Below are 14,455 nucleotides of genomic sequence, written 5' to 3'. Positions count from 1 at the left end.
GTTAGACTGTTGGCATGTACAGAAGTTTAGAACAGGGAGGAGAACTGTAAACGGAAGACACAGAAGCATTAGAGATTGGATATAAACTCATAAGCAGATAAAGAGATATCATGGGTTAATATAGTCTATTGGCCAGAACAAAGCAGGGGCGTAGCCAGACAGCAGATTTTGGGTGGGCCTAGGCAAGAAGTGGGTGGGCACCAAGGGTTCTTCCCCCTCCCCCATCAACTTAAAAAAATATCTCAGCTGGCGGGAAAACACTGCTCTCTACCTTGGCAGCCTGCAGCAGGTGTGTGCTGAAAACTGAGCATGCGTAGGTGCCAGCATCGGCAGCTTAGGAAGCCCAGACTTCTGAAGTGGAGAGCAGTATTTTCAGCACCATCAGGAGTACATCTTCAGCTGGTGGAGCTTGAGATCCCCACCAGCTACCACTAAATGTGTGCTGCAGTTGGGTGGGCCTGAGCCCTAAGTGGGTGGGCCCAAGCCCTCCTAGGCCCACCTGTAGCTACGCCACTGGAACAAAGAAATTGATGTAGGGATGAGAAATTACACAGGGTTCTTGCAAGGAATGGGCAAAAAAAGAAACTGCCCCGGCTGCCACACCTTGGGGGAGACAATGTTGCCCTTTTAAGTCACTCTGTAAACATGCAAATGCACAAGCTCAAATGAAAGGGGGGAACCAAAAGTAACCATTGCTCTGTGTGTCATTTTTTCCAGCAACTGCTTTGCACAGATGGGCATGTGTAGGCCCATTGTCATAAAATACAGAGATTTCAGAATACAGATGGGCATGAATAAGACTCAGCAGGTATTGAGGTGTTAGGAATTGAGAGTTTGGGGCAAGGCTCAATAATTCTAAGTCTTGGTATAACTATTACATGTTACAGATACAAAACCAGATTTAATATAAACCATATGTATTTTATAGCCAACCAATTAACCCTGATTTGAGCACAGACATAATGAACACATGCACATTTATTCATTAAATAAGAACAGGCAGCTCACATACTATACCTGCCACCATCAGTGTGAAGTTCAGCCCTCTCCTTATAAAAGTCTTTTGCAGTTGATCAGAGAGAATCCCAACTCCTACACACTGCATGACACACTATGGAGAGAGAGAGAGTGAGTACATCGTTGCCAGGTATCCTGCACAGCAGTGGCATAGCTAAGTGGGACACAAGGGGAGCTGCCGCTCCCCCAATCAGATTTCAAACGAAAACGGCGCCTACCTCGCCTGCTGCTGAGCCGCCACACAGCAGCATGGATTTTATTTTAAACTTTGCTACACTTCTTCTCCCCTTTCTCTCATCATACCAAAATGACCGCCCCTCTTCTTTCCTCTCCTCAAACACTCCCCCCGCCCGAGCCTAGCAGACTAACACCAGCGCTTTTGCTTTCTCTTCCTCCTCCCCCTCGGTTCCTCAAACCTGCTTTCTCTAGCAGCCCCTCCCTGCTGCTGTTTCCCTTCAGCAATCACAGGCTGCCTGACTGAGCCGGAGTCTAATGCTTCCTTCTGCTCCGCCCCTCTGACACAACCCTCGCGGGTGGGACGTGGCAGAGGGAAGGCATTCGGCACCAGCAGCCTGTTATCGCTGCAGGGAAACAGCAGCAGGGAGGGGCTAGAGAAAGCAAGTTTGAGGGATGGAAGAGGAGGAGAAGGTTAGATTGAGAACAGAAGGCGGTATCAGCCAAGGAAGTTGGTTAAAAATAGAAGACAACCAGGGTGAGTGAACCTAAATAGCCCAGTATATGAAATACAAATTGAGTATCACTACAACAGCTTAAAAAAATGTGTAGCTGGGAGAAACAGCAGTTAAAAACTATGTATTTTTTTTGCTCATTTTTCTACACTGTTCTATACAATACAGATGAAATTTCAGTGAGGATATCCTGTTTTGTTATAAAGTTGATGGAATATATTGAAATTAAATGGAAGTAAATGGACGAAACCAACAGCACAAAGAGAAGGCTCCTTACGGAGCTACAGCTTCGCCATTGCGGCGAACGGCAATACATTTTTTTTTTTTTTTTTGTAATTTATATAGTTTATTGAAAACACAATATCACAACTTCGTTATATCATAACATAACACTCCATTTCTCATATTAGTTTAACAATTCTTCTCTATATTTTATACATTTTCTCCCTTCCCCCCCTCCTCCCTCTCCCTCCCTCTCCTCCCCCTCCCCCCCCCCTTCTTTTAGTCCCCAGTATATTATATCAACTTCATCTTATTCCGCATCTTTCAAGAGTTCCTGTAATCGTGTCCATTCTTTTGCTTCAGAGTTGTATCTCCCTATTCTTTTGTCTGTTAATTTGTCCAACTCTGTGAGCTCCCTCAATTTAACTTTCCAATCAGCCTTTGTGGGCCCCGTTTTACTTTTCCAATGGCGTGCTATACCCGTTTTCGCTGCTGCTAGCCCTATCCGTTTAATTCTTTGTTGCCATTTTTGCCCTCTGTGATTTCCCCACCCTAGTAAGCACCATTTAGGTTCCTGAGGAAAAGGAATCTCCAAGACCATTGATAATTCTTTCACAATGTCTTTCCAATATTCTTGTATCTGGCCACATTCCCACCATATATGATAGAATGTGCCTTTCCCTTTCTCACACCTCCAGCATTCCACAGAGGCTCCTGGGTACATTTTATTAATTTTTTCTGGTGTATAGTACCATCTACTTAGTATCTTGTACGCATTTTCTTTGATCAGCACACAGACTGATGTTTTCTTAACTTCGGTACACACCCTCCTCCATTCGGCCTCACTTAATGTCTGTCCCATGTCTTTTTCCCATGCCTCCATAAAAGCATGTTTTCGAAAAGCTTGGCCCCGAAGGTGCCCATATACCTTGGAGATTCCCCTGCCTGACACATCAATTTCTCCCCATAAATTTTCGAATTTCTCATGATCTACTGGTGGGTGTTTTATCCATTTTTCTGTTATAATAAAGTGTTGGACTTGCATGTATGCGTATTTATCTGTCTCTTGTAACTCATATTTCTCTTGGAGTTCTTCAAATGTCCTTATACGACCTCCATCCATTAAATCACGAAATCTGATCAGTCCCTTCTGAAACCATGTGGAGAAGACCCTCGATTCTTTCCCCGCTGGGAATCCCTCCTCCTGCGTAATCCACGCATATGAGGATCTCTGTTGTGTCCCCCTTAATTTATTTTTTAAGGTACCCCAAAGAGTTAACAAGTGTGTTATAAACGGGTTCAGAGTCAGTTTCCCATAATTTTGTTCAGGAATGGAGGCCCACAAAAGACCCTCCAAATATCCCTCTCTGACAAACACTTGTTCTAATGTGGTTATGTGTGACAAGTCTACCTTGCACCATTCTGCTATTTGTGTGATTTGTCCTGCCCAGTAGTACCATTGCATGTTTGGCATTTCTCTTCCTCCTTCCTGTACTCTTCCCCACATTATCCTCTTGGGTAGCCTGGCCGGTTTTCGCCCCCAGGCAAATTTCCCTAATTCTGATTGCAATCTTGTCAACTCTTTGTTCGGTATTGGGATGGGTAGTGTTTGAAACAAAAATAAAAGTCTTGGCAGGATATTCATTTTTATTACTGCTATTCGCCCCCACCATGATAGCCATCCTGACCCCCATCTATTCAAATCCCTCCTCACTGAGCTAAGCAGGGGTTCATAATTCCAAGCATATAGATTCTGTAAATCTTTGGGGATTTTTATTCCTAGATACCGGAAGCCCAGTTCCGTTATTTTAAAATTGCACCTTTCCTTCAAATATTTACACTCTGCCTCTGTTATTGTAATACCCATTATTTCAGATTTATCGTAATTTACTTTAAATCCTGCTTGTCTCCCATATTCTTCAAGTTCCTTAACTAGGACAGGTAGAGTGTGCATCGGTTGGCCTACGTAAAATAGAATGTCGTCAGCGAATAGCGCAATTTTATGTTCCTTTCCACCTAGTCTTATTCCCCTCACCTCATTCAGGGTTCGAATTCTCTGCGCCAGGGGTTCAATAGACAACGCGAATAGTAGGGGCGATAACGGGCATCCCTGGCGTGTCCCCCTCTGGATATGGAAAGTTTCCGAGTATCCCCCATTTATCTTTAATCTTGCAGTCGGTGATGAATATAGCCCTTTTATCCATTCTATAAATGGTATTCCCATGCCCATTACCCTCATTACCTCCCATAAATATTCCCACTCCACTCTATCGAACGCTTTCTCGGCGTCTATTGCTAACAGCGTCAACGAGTCCCCTCTTCTTTGCGCCCCCCAAATAATATTCAACGTCCGTCTGATGTTATCAGCAACCTTTCTATTTAATATAAATCCAGATTGATCTGGGTGTATAAGTTGTGGCATTATACGGGCTAGGCGGTCAGCCATGACCTTTGCAAGAATCTTAACATCAATATTTAATAATGAAATAGGTCTATATGATCCACAACATGTTGGGTCCCTTCCTGGTTTTGGTAATACTGTAATACCCGCTATTTTCATGCTGTTAGGCAGCCCATTTCCTCCAAAGTTTGCATTTCCAACTCTCACCAATATTGGGGCTAATTCCCTTCCAAATACTTTATAAAATTTCCCCGTGTATCCATCCAAACCCGGTGCCTTCCCTCCTTTTAGCCCCTTGATTACCTCCAATACTTCCTTCAACATTATGGCCTTCTCTAGTTCCAATTTCTGAGTCTCCGTTACTTTGTGGAGTCCTAGATCTCTTAATTGACTTTGTATGTCCTCTTTGGGGACTTTTTCCCCTGGCGCATATAATTTAGAGTAATATTGCACAAAGGCTTTCCTAATATCCTTATCTTGATATACCAATCTATCCCCTTGTGTTTTTAGTTTAGTTATTAAACTCCTTGTCTGTTTTTGTCTTAAACTGCGTGCCAACATGGTCCCCGCTTTGTTACTAAATTCAAAAATTTTTGTTTCATCAGGGTTCTATGGAATTCCATCTTACTATCTGTATTTTCCGGAGTTCCCCTCTACATTGTGTTAGTTCTCTGAGTGTTTTTGCATCTCCCTGTAGTTGGTGTTGTGTTTCTAATTGTGTTAAGTTTATCCTAATTGTCAATTCTGTTGCTTCTCTTTTTTTTTTTTATAAGTGCCTTTTGCTATCAGATGTCCTCTAATCACAGCTTTTAGGGCATCCCATAAGGTACCTTCCGATACATCACCCCTGTCATTATTTTGGAGGTATTCTATTATCTTCATACGTATATCTTGACAATCTTTCTCCGCAGCTATCAGAGATTCATTTAGTCTCCACATCGTTTCCTTTCTCTCTATCTCTATTTTCCCCGCCAGTACCCATACTGGTGCGTGGTCTGATGTCTGTATATTTTCTATGTCTGAGTCTTTCATGTCCCCCCATATTGATCTGCTCCCCCATATCGCATCTATCCTTGAGTATGATTTTTGGGCATGAGAATAAAAAGAGTATGTTTTTTGACCTGGGTGTTGTATCCTCCATATATCTACCAGATCTAAATCCTTCATTAATTTAAGAAATTTCCCCCTATGTGTTCTCGTTCCCCCTCCTCTCCCCTGTGAATGGTCCAGTCTAGAGGCAGTCATGTTGTAATCCCCTCCCATAATTATCTGTCCCCGTACAAATTTACTTAGGCCTAAGCCTAGTTTCGTGAAGAATGTTCCCTGTCCCTCATTTGGTGCATATACATTGATGAATGTAATCAAGTGGTTCCCTACCCTTCCTTTAATTGCTAAGCTTCTCCCATCTTCCCCTTTGTATATATCTTCTTGTACAAATCTTAACTGTTCATTGATGTAAATTGCCAATCCACCCGTCTTCCCTCCCTTGGGATCTGCCAACTTAGTTCCCTGCCCCAGTGTTTTATAGCTAATCAAATGCTCATCTCGTCTTTGGATATGGGTTTCCTGAAGCATTATCACATCCCATTTTAATCTTTTCAGTTCTTTAAGAACTATGCTTCTTTTCCCGGGATTATTCAAACCGTTAACGTTCCATGATCCTACCTTTATTCCCCTCCCTCCCCTTTCCCTTCCCTCCCCCCCTCTTTTCCCTACCCCCCCAGTGGGCTCCTGTTTTTGGCCCTGGACTCTTCTGGCCAGTGCTACCCTGGAGGAAGTGCATCTGTGCCAGACGGCTGCCCCCATATTTTTACATCATCAATTCCCTCCCCCTCCCCCATTTACATTTCCCTATTTCCCCACACCAAGCATATTGCATCAATTAACCAGCACTATGGTTCTCATAGAATATACTACCACAGTTCCTTTAAGTTGACCTCTGGTTAATTTCTCAGTCTTTTCCTCTTGTTTCTCCCTCGAATCTGGCTTTGTCCGGGGATCTATTCTTCTTTTCTCTTCCAATTTTCTGCCATCTTTGATTTTCCGGGGTCTGTTGTCTTTGTTGTCGTCCTTGTTCTCCTTCTTTATCTTGTGGAATGTCCGAGCAACCCATGTCCCTCAAGCTTTTCCATGCGCCTTCCACCGTCTGAATTCGCCTCGACTTGGTGCCCACTGTTACCAAAATTCCTCTTGAGTACAGCCACCGGTATCTCAGTCCTGCTTTTTGCAAATACATTGTGATGTCCTTAAGTTCTCTCCGTGCTTGCAGGGTTTTTTTTGCCAAATCCTGGAAAATTTGTATTTTATTATTTTCCCATGTAATCTCTTTCAAGGCCCGCGCTTTGCGCCACACTGCCTCTTTGGTATTATAGTCATGGAAGCATGCTATTATATCTCTGGGCCCCTCAGCTCTCTGTGGTCCTAATGTCCGGTGTGCTCTATCAATTCTATATTTGTCCGGATTGGTTAAGTCCTCGCTTTCACTCTCCAGATCCATAATGACTGCACAGATTGCTCTTATTGTTTTGGATGCGTCTTTATATGACTCCACCTCTGGTACTCCTTTGAATCTCAGATTGCATCGTCTAGACCTGTTTTCTAGGTCTTCTAGTTGCATTTCCAGTGCTTCTCTGCATTGATTTTCTTTTTTTATTGCTTGCTGCATTTCTTTTATCTCCTCCTCTACACCGTCCACTCTCTCCTCAGTCTCCGCCACTCTTTTCCCCATATCTCTCAATTCCTCCCGCAGCTCTCCTATTGCCGCCTGTATTCCTTTTCTTGTATTCACCATTTCCGCTTTAAGTTCTTGGAACCAGCGTGAAACATCCATTTTATCTGTCTCCGAGTTTTCATCTACCATTTCCTCGTGCTCCGGGTCTGATTCAGAAACTCCGTCCGCCATTTTGAAATTTCGCGACGCTACTTTCGCGCCCGCGCTTCTCCCTATTCCACGGTTTTCCGCGGCGTATTTGAATTTAGCTAGTTTCTTCCGAGCTGCCATTACTTCTGGTGTTTAGATTCCTGCTTGGCGAGGGTTTTCGCCGCGTTTTCGGGGAGTTGGAGGCTCCTTTTACTTCTGGCTCTGCAGAGCTCGTTTGTTAGGCAGCCATTCGGTAGCGCTGACCGGCAATACATTTTTATATTTCTATGCTGGGGCACTGAACTGATTTCAAGTATACCTACTGTGATCCTTCTAGACCCCTGAGGCAGGCGCTGTTCAGCGCCGAAACACGGTCCGTGTCGGGTCATTAACAAAAGAACTTTGTGTGTCCCAGTCTTGAAGGCCCAGTGTTGCTTTTTTTGTTTCCCAACAGTTGTTCGGGTCATATGTGCAAAGTTGCTAGACACGGATCCGTCTAAGGAGCCAGTTGAGCTTGATAGAGCACATCGGGCTTTTGGAAAGCCACTAGACAACAGACCGCAAGACATTATTGCTAAATTCGCTTCCTCGGCTGTAAGAGAGTGTTTGCTAAAACATGCCCGTGAAATGCTATATGTAGATTACAATGAGGCTAAAGTTCAGATTTTCCAGGATTTATCAGCATTTACACTGTCCCAAAGGCGCCTCATGAAGCCGGCTCTGGAAGTTTTAGCCAAGGGGAAGATTCCCTATAGATGGGCTGTTCCGTTTGCCCTGCTCTTCACTCTAGATGGAAAATTGCATCAAGTATGCCATCTTTCAGAGGCATGGAAGGTTTTGCATGAGGCAGGATTGTCCCAGTCACCTGTCCCACTAGTGGAAATAGCCACCTCTACAAAGGATCATTTGCAAAAGTGGAAACGGGTTGCACCTAAGTCGAGGATCTCCCCACATAATGTTTGACATTCTTATGTGACCGCCAAAGGCTTTGAGCTTACTCATGTTTAAGTTCTAATAAGGGTGGAGTTGCTATTATCATTAGCTGATTTTAGAAAAGGTATGAAGGTTGGGGGTTTTGTAGTTTGTAGCAGGGGGGGAGGATGTTTGTGGTGGGTGGGGGTGTGTGGTTTGGGTAGGCTGGTTGGGTGCTGTGATATCTTTTCCTTTACGTTTTTTACCCATCCTGGTCTCCCTTGAGGCCATTGTTTGGTGTGTGATGGGAGGAGGGGTTGGGTGGGGGTGGGAGGTGAAGGGCGGGGGTTGATGCAAAGTGTGAGTAGTAGGTGGATTGCTTGGAAAGGGAAGGAGTGTCTGTGTGGAAGGGGGTGGGGGGCATGAGAGGGGTGTTGGAGAGTTTGGGTTTTTTTTTTGTCCTTCCAACATGTCCAGGACTGCTCGGTTTCCATGATGTATTAGAGCTAACAATCTTGTGAGTTGAATTTTAAATGAGTGTGGATCTAAAGTTCTTGACATACAATGTCAAGGGTCTGAACTCTCCTCAAAAACATCAAAAGCTATTTAAGGAATTGCTGTTCCATAAACCTCAAGTGGTATTTATCATTTAAAGAGGGACCATGAAAAATATGTCTCATCCTCATTACCCATATGTCTGTTGCGCTTCTGCTGTAGACGCATCGAAAAAACGTGGGGTTGCAATCTTGCTTCACTCTTCCCTGCAGGTTCAGGTGTTGAAAACCAGGCGTGACCCTGCTGGTAGATTTTTGCTTCTACACATATTATTAAATAATTTAGCTTTTACCCTGGTCTCTGTTTATGCGTCCAATGAATCTCAGGCGGAATTTTTTGTCAGGCTTGGTAAAGTTGTCCAATCTGATCCCTATGGTAAACTGGTATTAGGAGTGTATGGTAAACTGGTATTAGGAGGTGACTTTAATACGTCTTTTGACCCAGCCTTGGATAGATTTATTTATTTTATTTATTTATGACATTTATATCCCACAATATTCCCACTCATGGGCAGGATCAATGTGGCGTACAATAATTAATAAGCAAACAATAGTACAAAGTACAGTGGACAAGGTCACAGGAGAGAGAAAGAAAAAAGAAAGGAGGGAGAGAAAGAGAGGGGAGGAGGGAGCCGTAAACTAAAAGGGTATGGCACCTGTAGGGGTCTTAGTGTATGCACTGCCAAAAAGGAAGGTCTTGAGCCGCTTCTTAAAGGTCAGGTGATCTGAAGTGAATTTGACCTCTCGAGGCAACCCGTTCCACAATTGTGCTGAGATAAGGGAAAGATGAACCATAGATGGACTTATATTTGAGGCCATGAGGAGCAGGGTAGTGGAGGTTGAGGTACGAGCGGGCCGACCTTCGAGAGTTCCTGGGCGGCAGGTTAATGAGAGTGTCCATGTAGGAAGGGGCATCACCATAGATGATTTTGTGCGCCAATGCGCAGGTTTTGAAGGCAATGTGTTCCTTCACAGGAAGCCAGTGTAGCTGCTCACGTAACGGTCTCGAACTGTCAAATCTAGATTTGCCAAAGATAAGACGAGCTGCTGTATTCTGAGCTGTTTGCAATTTTTTTTAGGAGCATACTTGTGCATCCCCCATAGATGCTATTGCAGTAATCAAGACGGCTAATCACCAGGGACTGGACAAGGCTGCTGAAAACATCTCGACGGAAGTATGGCTGAAAACATCTCGAGGGAAGTATGGCCCGCCTGATCCAGCTCATCCAGCTTATTCCAGCTACCTGCTCCAGCTTGTCCCAGTCCGTCGGATCCAGCTTATCCCTGCCTGTTCCAGTCATCTGCTCCAGCTTGTTCCAGCCCGCCTGATCCAGCTCGTTCAGCCTCTCCCTGCCTGTTCCAGCTACCTACTCCAGCTTGCCGCAGTCCATCGAATCCAGCCTCTCCTAGCTTCTCCCTGCTCGTTCATCTGCACCAGCTTGCTCCAGCCCGCCTGATCAGCTACCTGCTCCAGCTTGCCGCAGTCCATCGAATCCAGCCTCTCCCTGCTCGTTCATCTGCACCAGCTTGTTCCAGCCTGCCTGATCAGCTACCTGCTCCAGCTTACCGCAGTCCGTCAGTTCCAGCTTCTCCCTGCTCGTTCCAGCCCACCTGATCAGCTTCCCCCTGCTTGTTCCAGCCCGCCTGATCAGCTTCCCCCTGCTTGTTCCAATCCCTCCGCTCCAGCTGTTGCAGCCCGCCTGATCCAGCTTGTTCCAGCCCGCCTGCTAGCTTGTCAGCCATTGACTTACTTGTCTGCTAACTTGTCAGCCATTGACTTACTTGCTCTCCATCAATTCTCCCTGCTCGTTCCTGTCCATCTGCACCAGCTTGTTCCAGCCCGCCTGCTAGCTTGTCAGCCAGTGACTTACCTGCTCTCCAGTCCATCAATTCCACCAATTCCAAGCCTCCAATCCAGCTTTTCTGCTCTATCTATCTGCTTCAAACCCCAGTCACTACACATACACCTGTTACACCTCAATCACTACTTATGGCCCCTGTCCTCATTCTCTTCCTTGCCCTGTCCCTTCCTAATCTTTTTCCCCTCCCCCTACCGCTGTCTACCGCTGGAAATCATTGCCCACCCATGTCCCCTCCCGTCCTGCTTGCTACAGCAATACCCTATTCACCCCCATCCCTCACCACCTCACCATCTCTCTTGTCCCCCTCCTCCTTCCTAGCTCTTAACCTTCAACACTTCCTTCCTGCCATTAACCCATCACCATTCCTCCTAAGTCCATCCCGTCTTCGTCGCCATCGTCGCCCGACCTCCCCCACCCTCCTCCGTACTCTCTTGCTCCTCCTCTTGCTATCCGCGGGAGACATTAATCCTAATCCAGGCCCCCCTCACCTGTCCTCCTCCTATCCATGCAAACGATTCCGTGATGTCTCCAATCTCGTCTCTATTGCCCTCCTTCCCCCCTCCTCCCTCCCCTTCTCATGTGCCCTGTGGAATGCCCACTCGGTCTGCAACAAACTGCCCTTCACCCACGATCTCGTCATCTCTCGTTCCCTTCAACTGCTCGCCCTAACTGAAACCTGGCTCTCCCCTGACAACTCTGCCTTAGTCGCGGCCCTTTGCCATGGAGGTTATCTCTTCTCCCACACTCCCCGCACAGCTGGCCGCGGTGGAGGCGTCGGGCTTCTACTCTCGCCCTCCTGTAGTTTCCAACCCCTCCTCCTACCACAGTCTCACTAATTCTCATCCTTTGAAGCACACTCCATCCAGCTATTCTACCCATTGCCACTCAGAGTGGCAGTCTCTTCCTTCCTTACCGACTTTGATGCCTGGCTTTCCGTTTTTCTCAAACCCTCATCTCCGTCTCTCATTCTCGGAGACTTTAACATACACGTTGATGACCAAGCCAACCCTCACGCTTCTCAGTTCCTCACTCTAACATCCTCCTTCAACCTCCAGCTATGCTCCACCACCCCTACTCACCGAGACGGCCACTGTCTTGACCTCGTCCTCTCCTCTTCCGGCTCTCCTTCCAATTTCCATGCTTCAGCGCTTCCTCTCTCCGATCATCACCTGATCACTTTCACGCTTCTTCACCCCCCCCCCCTTAGCCCCGTCCAACTTTAACCACTACCTCCAGGAATCTCCAGGCTATTGACCCTCCCACCCTATCCTCTAGTATTTCTAATCTCCTCCCCTCCATCATGTCCTCCGAGTCTGTCGACAAGGCTGTCTCCGCTTACAATGCCACTCTCTCCTCTGCTCTGGACACCCTTGCACCATCCACCTCCCGTCCCACTAAGCGTACTATTCCCCAGCCATGGCTGACCCCTTGCATCCATTACCTTCGCTCCTGCGCCCGATCTGCTGAACGCCTCTGAAGGAAATCCCGCACCCATTCAGATTTCCTTCACTACAAACTCATGCTATCCTCCTTCCACTCCTCCCTATTCCTTGCCAAACAGGATTATTACACCCAACTGACCAATTCTCTCAGCTCCAACCCCCGTCGTCTCTTCGCCACCCTTAACTCCCTCCTTAAAGTGCCCTCCGCTCCCACCCCCCCTCGCTCTCTCCTCAATCACTGGCCGATTACTTCTGCGACAAGGTGCAAAAGATCAACCTTGAGTTCACTACCAAGCCATCTTCTCTTCACCCTTCAACCCTCTCCCTCAACCAATCAACCCAGGCCTCCTTCTCCTCCTTTCCCGACATCACCAAGGAGGAAACCGCTCTCCTTCTTTCCTCCTCGAAATGCACCACCTGCTCTTCTGATCCCATCCCCACAAACCTACTTAACATCATCTCTCATACTGTCACCCCCTCCATCTGCCATATCCTCAACCTCTCTCTCTCCACTGCAACTGTCCCTGACACCTTCAAGCACGCCGTAGTCACACCTCTCCTAAAAAAACCATCACTTGACCCTACCTGTCCCTCCAACTACCGCCCCATCTCCCTCCTACCCTTCCTCTCCAAAATACTTGAGCGCGCCGTTCACAGCCGCTGCCTTGATTTTCTCTCCTCTCATGCCATCCTCGATCCACTTCAATCCGTTTTTCGCCCTCTACACTCGACAGAAACAGCACTCTCTAAAGTCTGTAATGACCTGTTCCTTGCCAAATCCAGAGGCCACTACTTCATCCTCATCCTCCTCGATCTATCCGCCGCTTTTGACACTGTCAATCATGATTTACTTCTTGCCACACTGTCCTCATTTGGGTTCCAGGGCTTTGTCCTCTCCTGGTTCTCCTCTTATCTCTCCCACCGCACCTTCAGAGTTCACTCTCATGGATCCTCCTCCACCCCCATCCCGCTATCTGTTGGTGTTCCCCAGGGATCTGTCCTTGGACCCCTTCTCTTCTCAATCTACACCTCTTCCCTGGGCTCCCTGATCTCATCTCATGGCTTCCAGTATCATCTCTATGCTGATGACACCCAGCTGTATCTCTCCACACCAGACATCACCACGGAGACCCAGGCAAAGGTATCAGCCTGCTTATCCGACATTGCTGCCTGGATGTCCAACCGCCACCTGAAACTGAACATGTCCAAGACCGAGCTCATCGTCTTTCCACCAAAACCCACTCCTCCTCTTTCTCCACTTTCTATCTCAGTTGATAACACCCTCATCCTCCCCGTCTCATCTGCCCGCAACCTCGGAGTCATCTTTGACTCCTCCCTCTCCTTCTCTGCGCATATCCAGCAGATAGCCAAGACCTGTCACTTCTTCCTCTTTAACATCAGCAAAATTCGCCCCTTCCTCTCTGAACATACCACCCGAACTCTCGTCCACGCTCTCATTACCTCTCGCCTTGACTACTGCAACTTACTCCTCACCGGCCTCCCACTTAGCCACCTATCCCCCCTTCAATCTGTTCAGAACTCTGCTGCACGTCTTATATTCCGCCAGAACCGACATACTCATATCACCCCTCTCCTCAGGTCACTTCACTGGCTTCCCATCAGATACCACATTCAGTTCAAGCTTCTCCTTCTAACCTACAAATGCACTCAGTCTGCTGCCCCTGACTACCTCTCTACCCTCATCTCCCCTTACGTTCCTGCCCGAAACCTCCGTTCACAAGACAAATCCCTCCTCTCATTACCCTTCTCCACCACCGCCAACTCCAGGCTACGCTCATTCTGCCTCGCCTCACCCTATGCTTGGAACAACCTTCCCGAGCCCTTACGCCAAGCCCCCTCCCTGCCCATCTTCAAGTCTTTGCTTAAAGCCCACCTCTTCAATGCTGCGTTCAGCACCTAACTCTTACCTTTCAGGAAATCCAGACTGCCCCAATTTGACTGCCCCTATCTGACTGACTGTTCACGTGTCCTTTAGATTGTAAGCTCTTTGAGCAGAGACTGTCCTTCTATGTTAAATTGTACAGCACTGAGTAACCCTAGTAGCGCTTTAGAAATGTTAAATAGTAGTAGTAGTTGATACGCTTAAGCCTCCAGAGAGAGTAGAACATTTGCTTGACAGTTGAGTTCACATGCTGCTCTAATGACAAAGATCTGTCAAGCAGAACTCCCAAGATTTTTAGGGATGTCGAGATAGGCAGGACAAGCTCTGGAGTAATCAATGTAGGGGACCAGAGTTTGTTATAGGGAGAGGAGAGAATCAAGCAGTGTGTTTTCTTGGCGTTGAGCTTGAATCGAAAAGAGTTGGCCCAGTCAAGCATGGTGTTAAAGCCTTGACTTATCCGACTGGTAATTTCATTGAGGTCTTTCTCAAAAGGGAGCAAGATCGTGATGTCATCTGCGTAGATAAACGGGTTCAGTCCCAGTTTGGAGAGAGCCGTTGCCAGGGGGATCAACATCATATTGAAGAGGGTAGGT

The 14,455-nt window shown here is 46.8% G+C and overlaps 1 protein-coding gene across 1 annotated transcript in view; it reads right to left on the bottom strand.

Annotated features, from left to right (window-relative positions):
- LOC115482627 (septin-4-like) overlaps positions 1 to 14,455 on the bottom strand; it is a 223,530-nt gene that overhangs the window by 158,229 nt on the left and 50,846 nt on the right. Inside the window, exon 3 of the mRNA XM_030222567.1 lies at positions 1,018 to 1,111. Within this exon, the coding sequence (XP_030078427.1) occupies positions 1,018 to 1,111 (94 nt within the window). The remainder of the gene's footprint in view (positions 1 to 1,017; positions 1,112 to 14,455) is intronic.

This window comes from Microcaecilia unicolor, chromosome 13 (genome assembly GCF_901765095.1).
Source record: "Microcaecilia unicolor chromosome 13, aMicUni1.1, whole genome shotgun sequence".
Taxonomy (NCBI): domain Eukaryota; kingdom Metazoa; phylum Chordata; class Amphibia; order Gymnophiona; family Siphonopidae; genus Microcaecilia; species Microcaecilia unicolor.
Note: the sequence above shows the minus strand (reverse complement) of the source record. Positions and strands in the feature narration are given on the sequence as shown.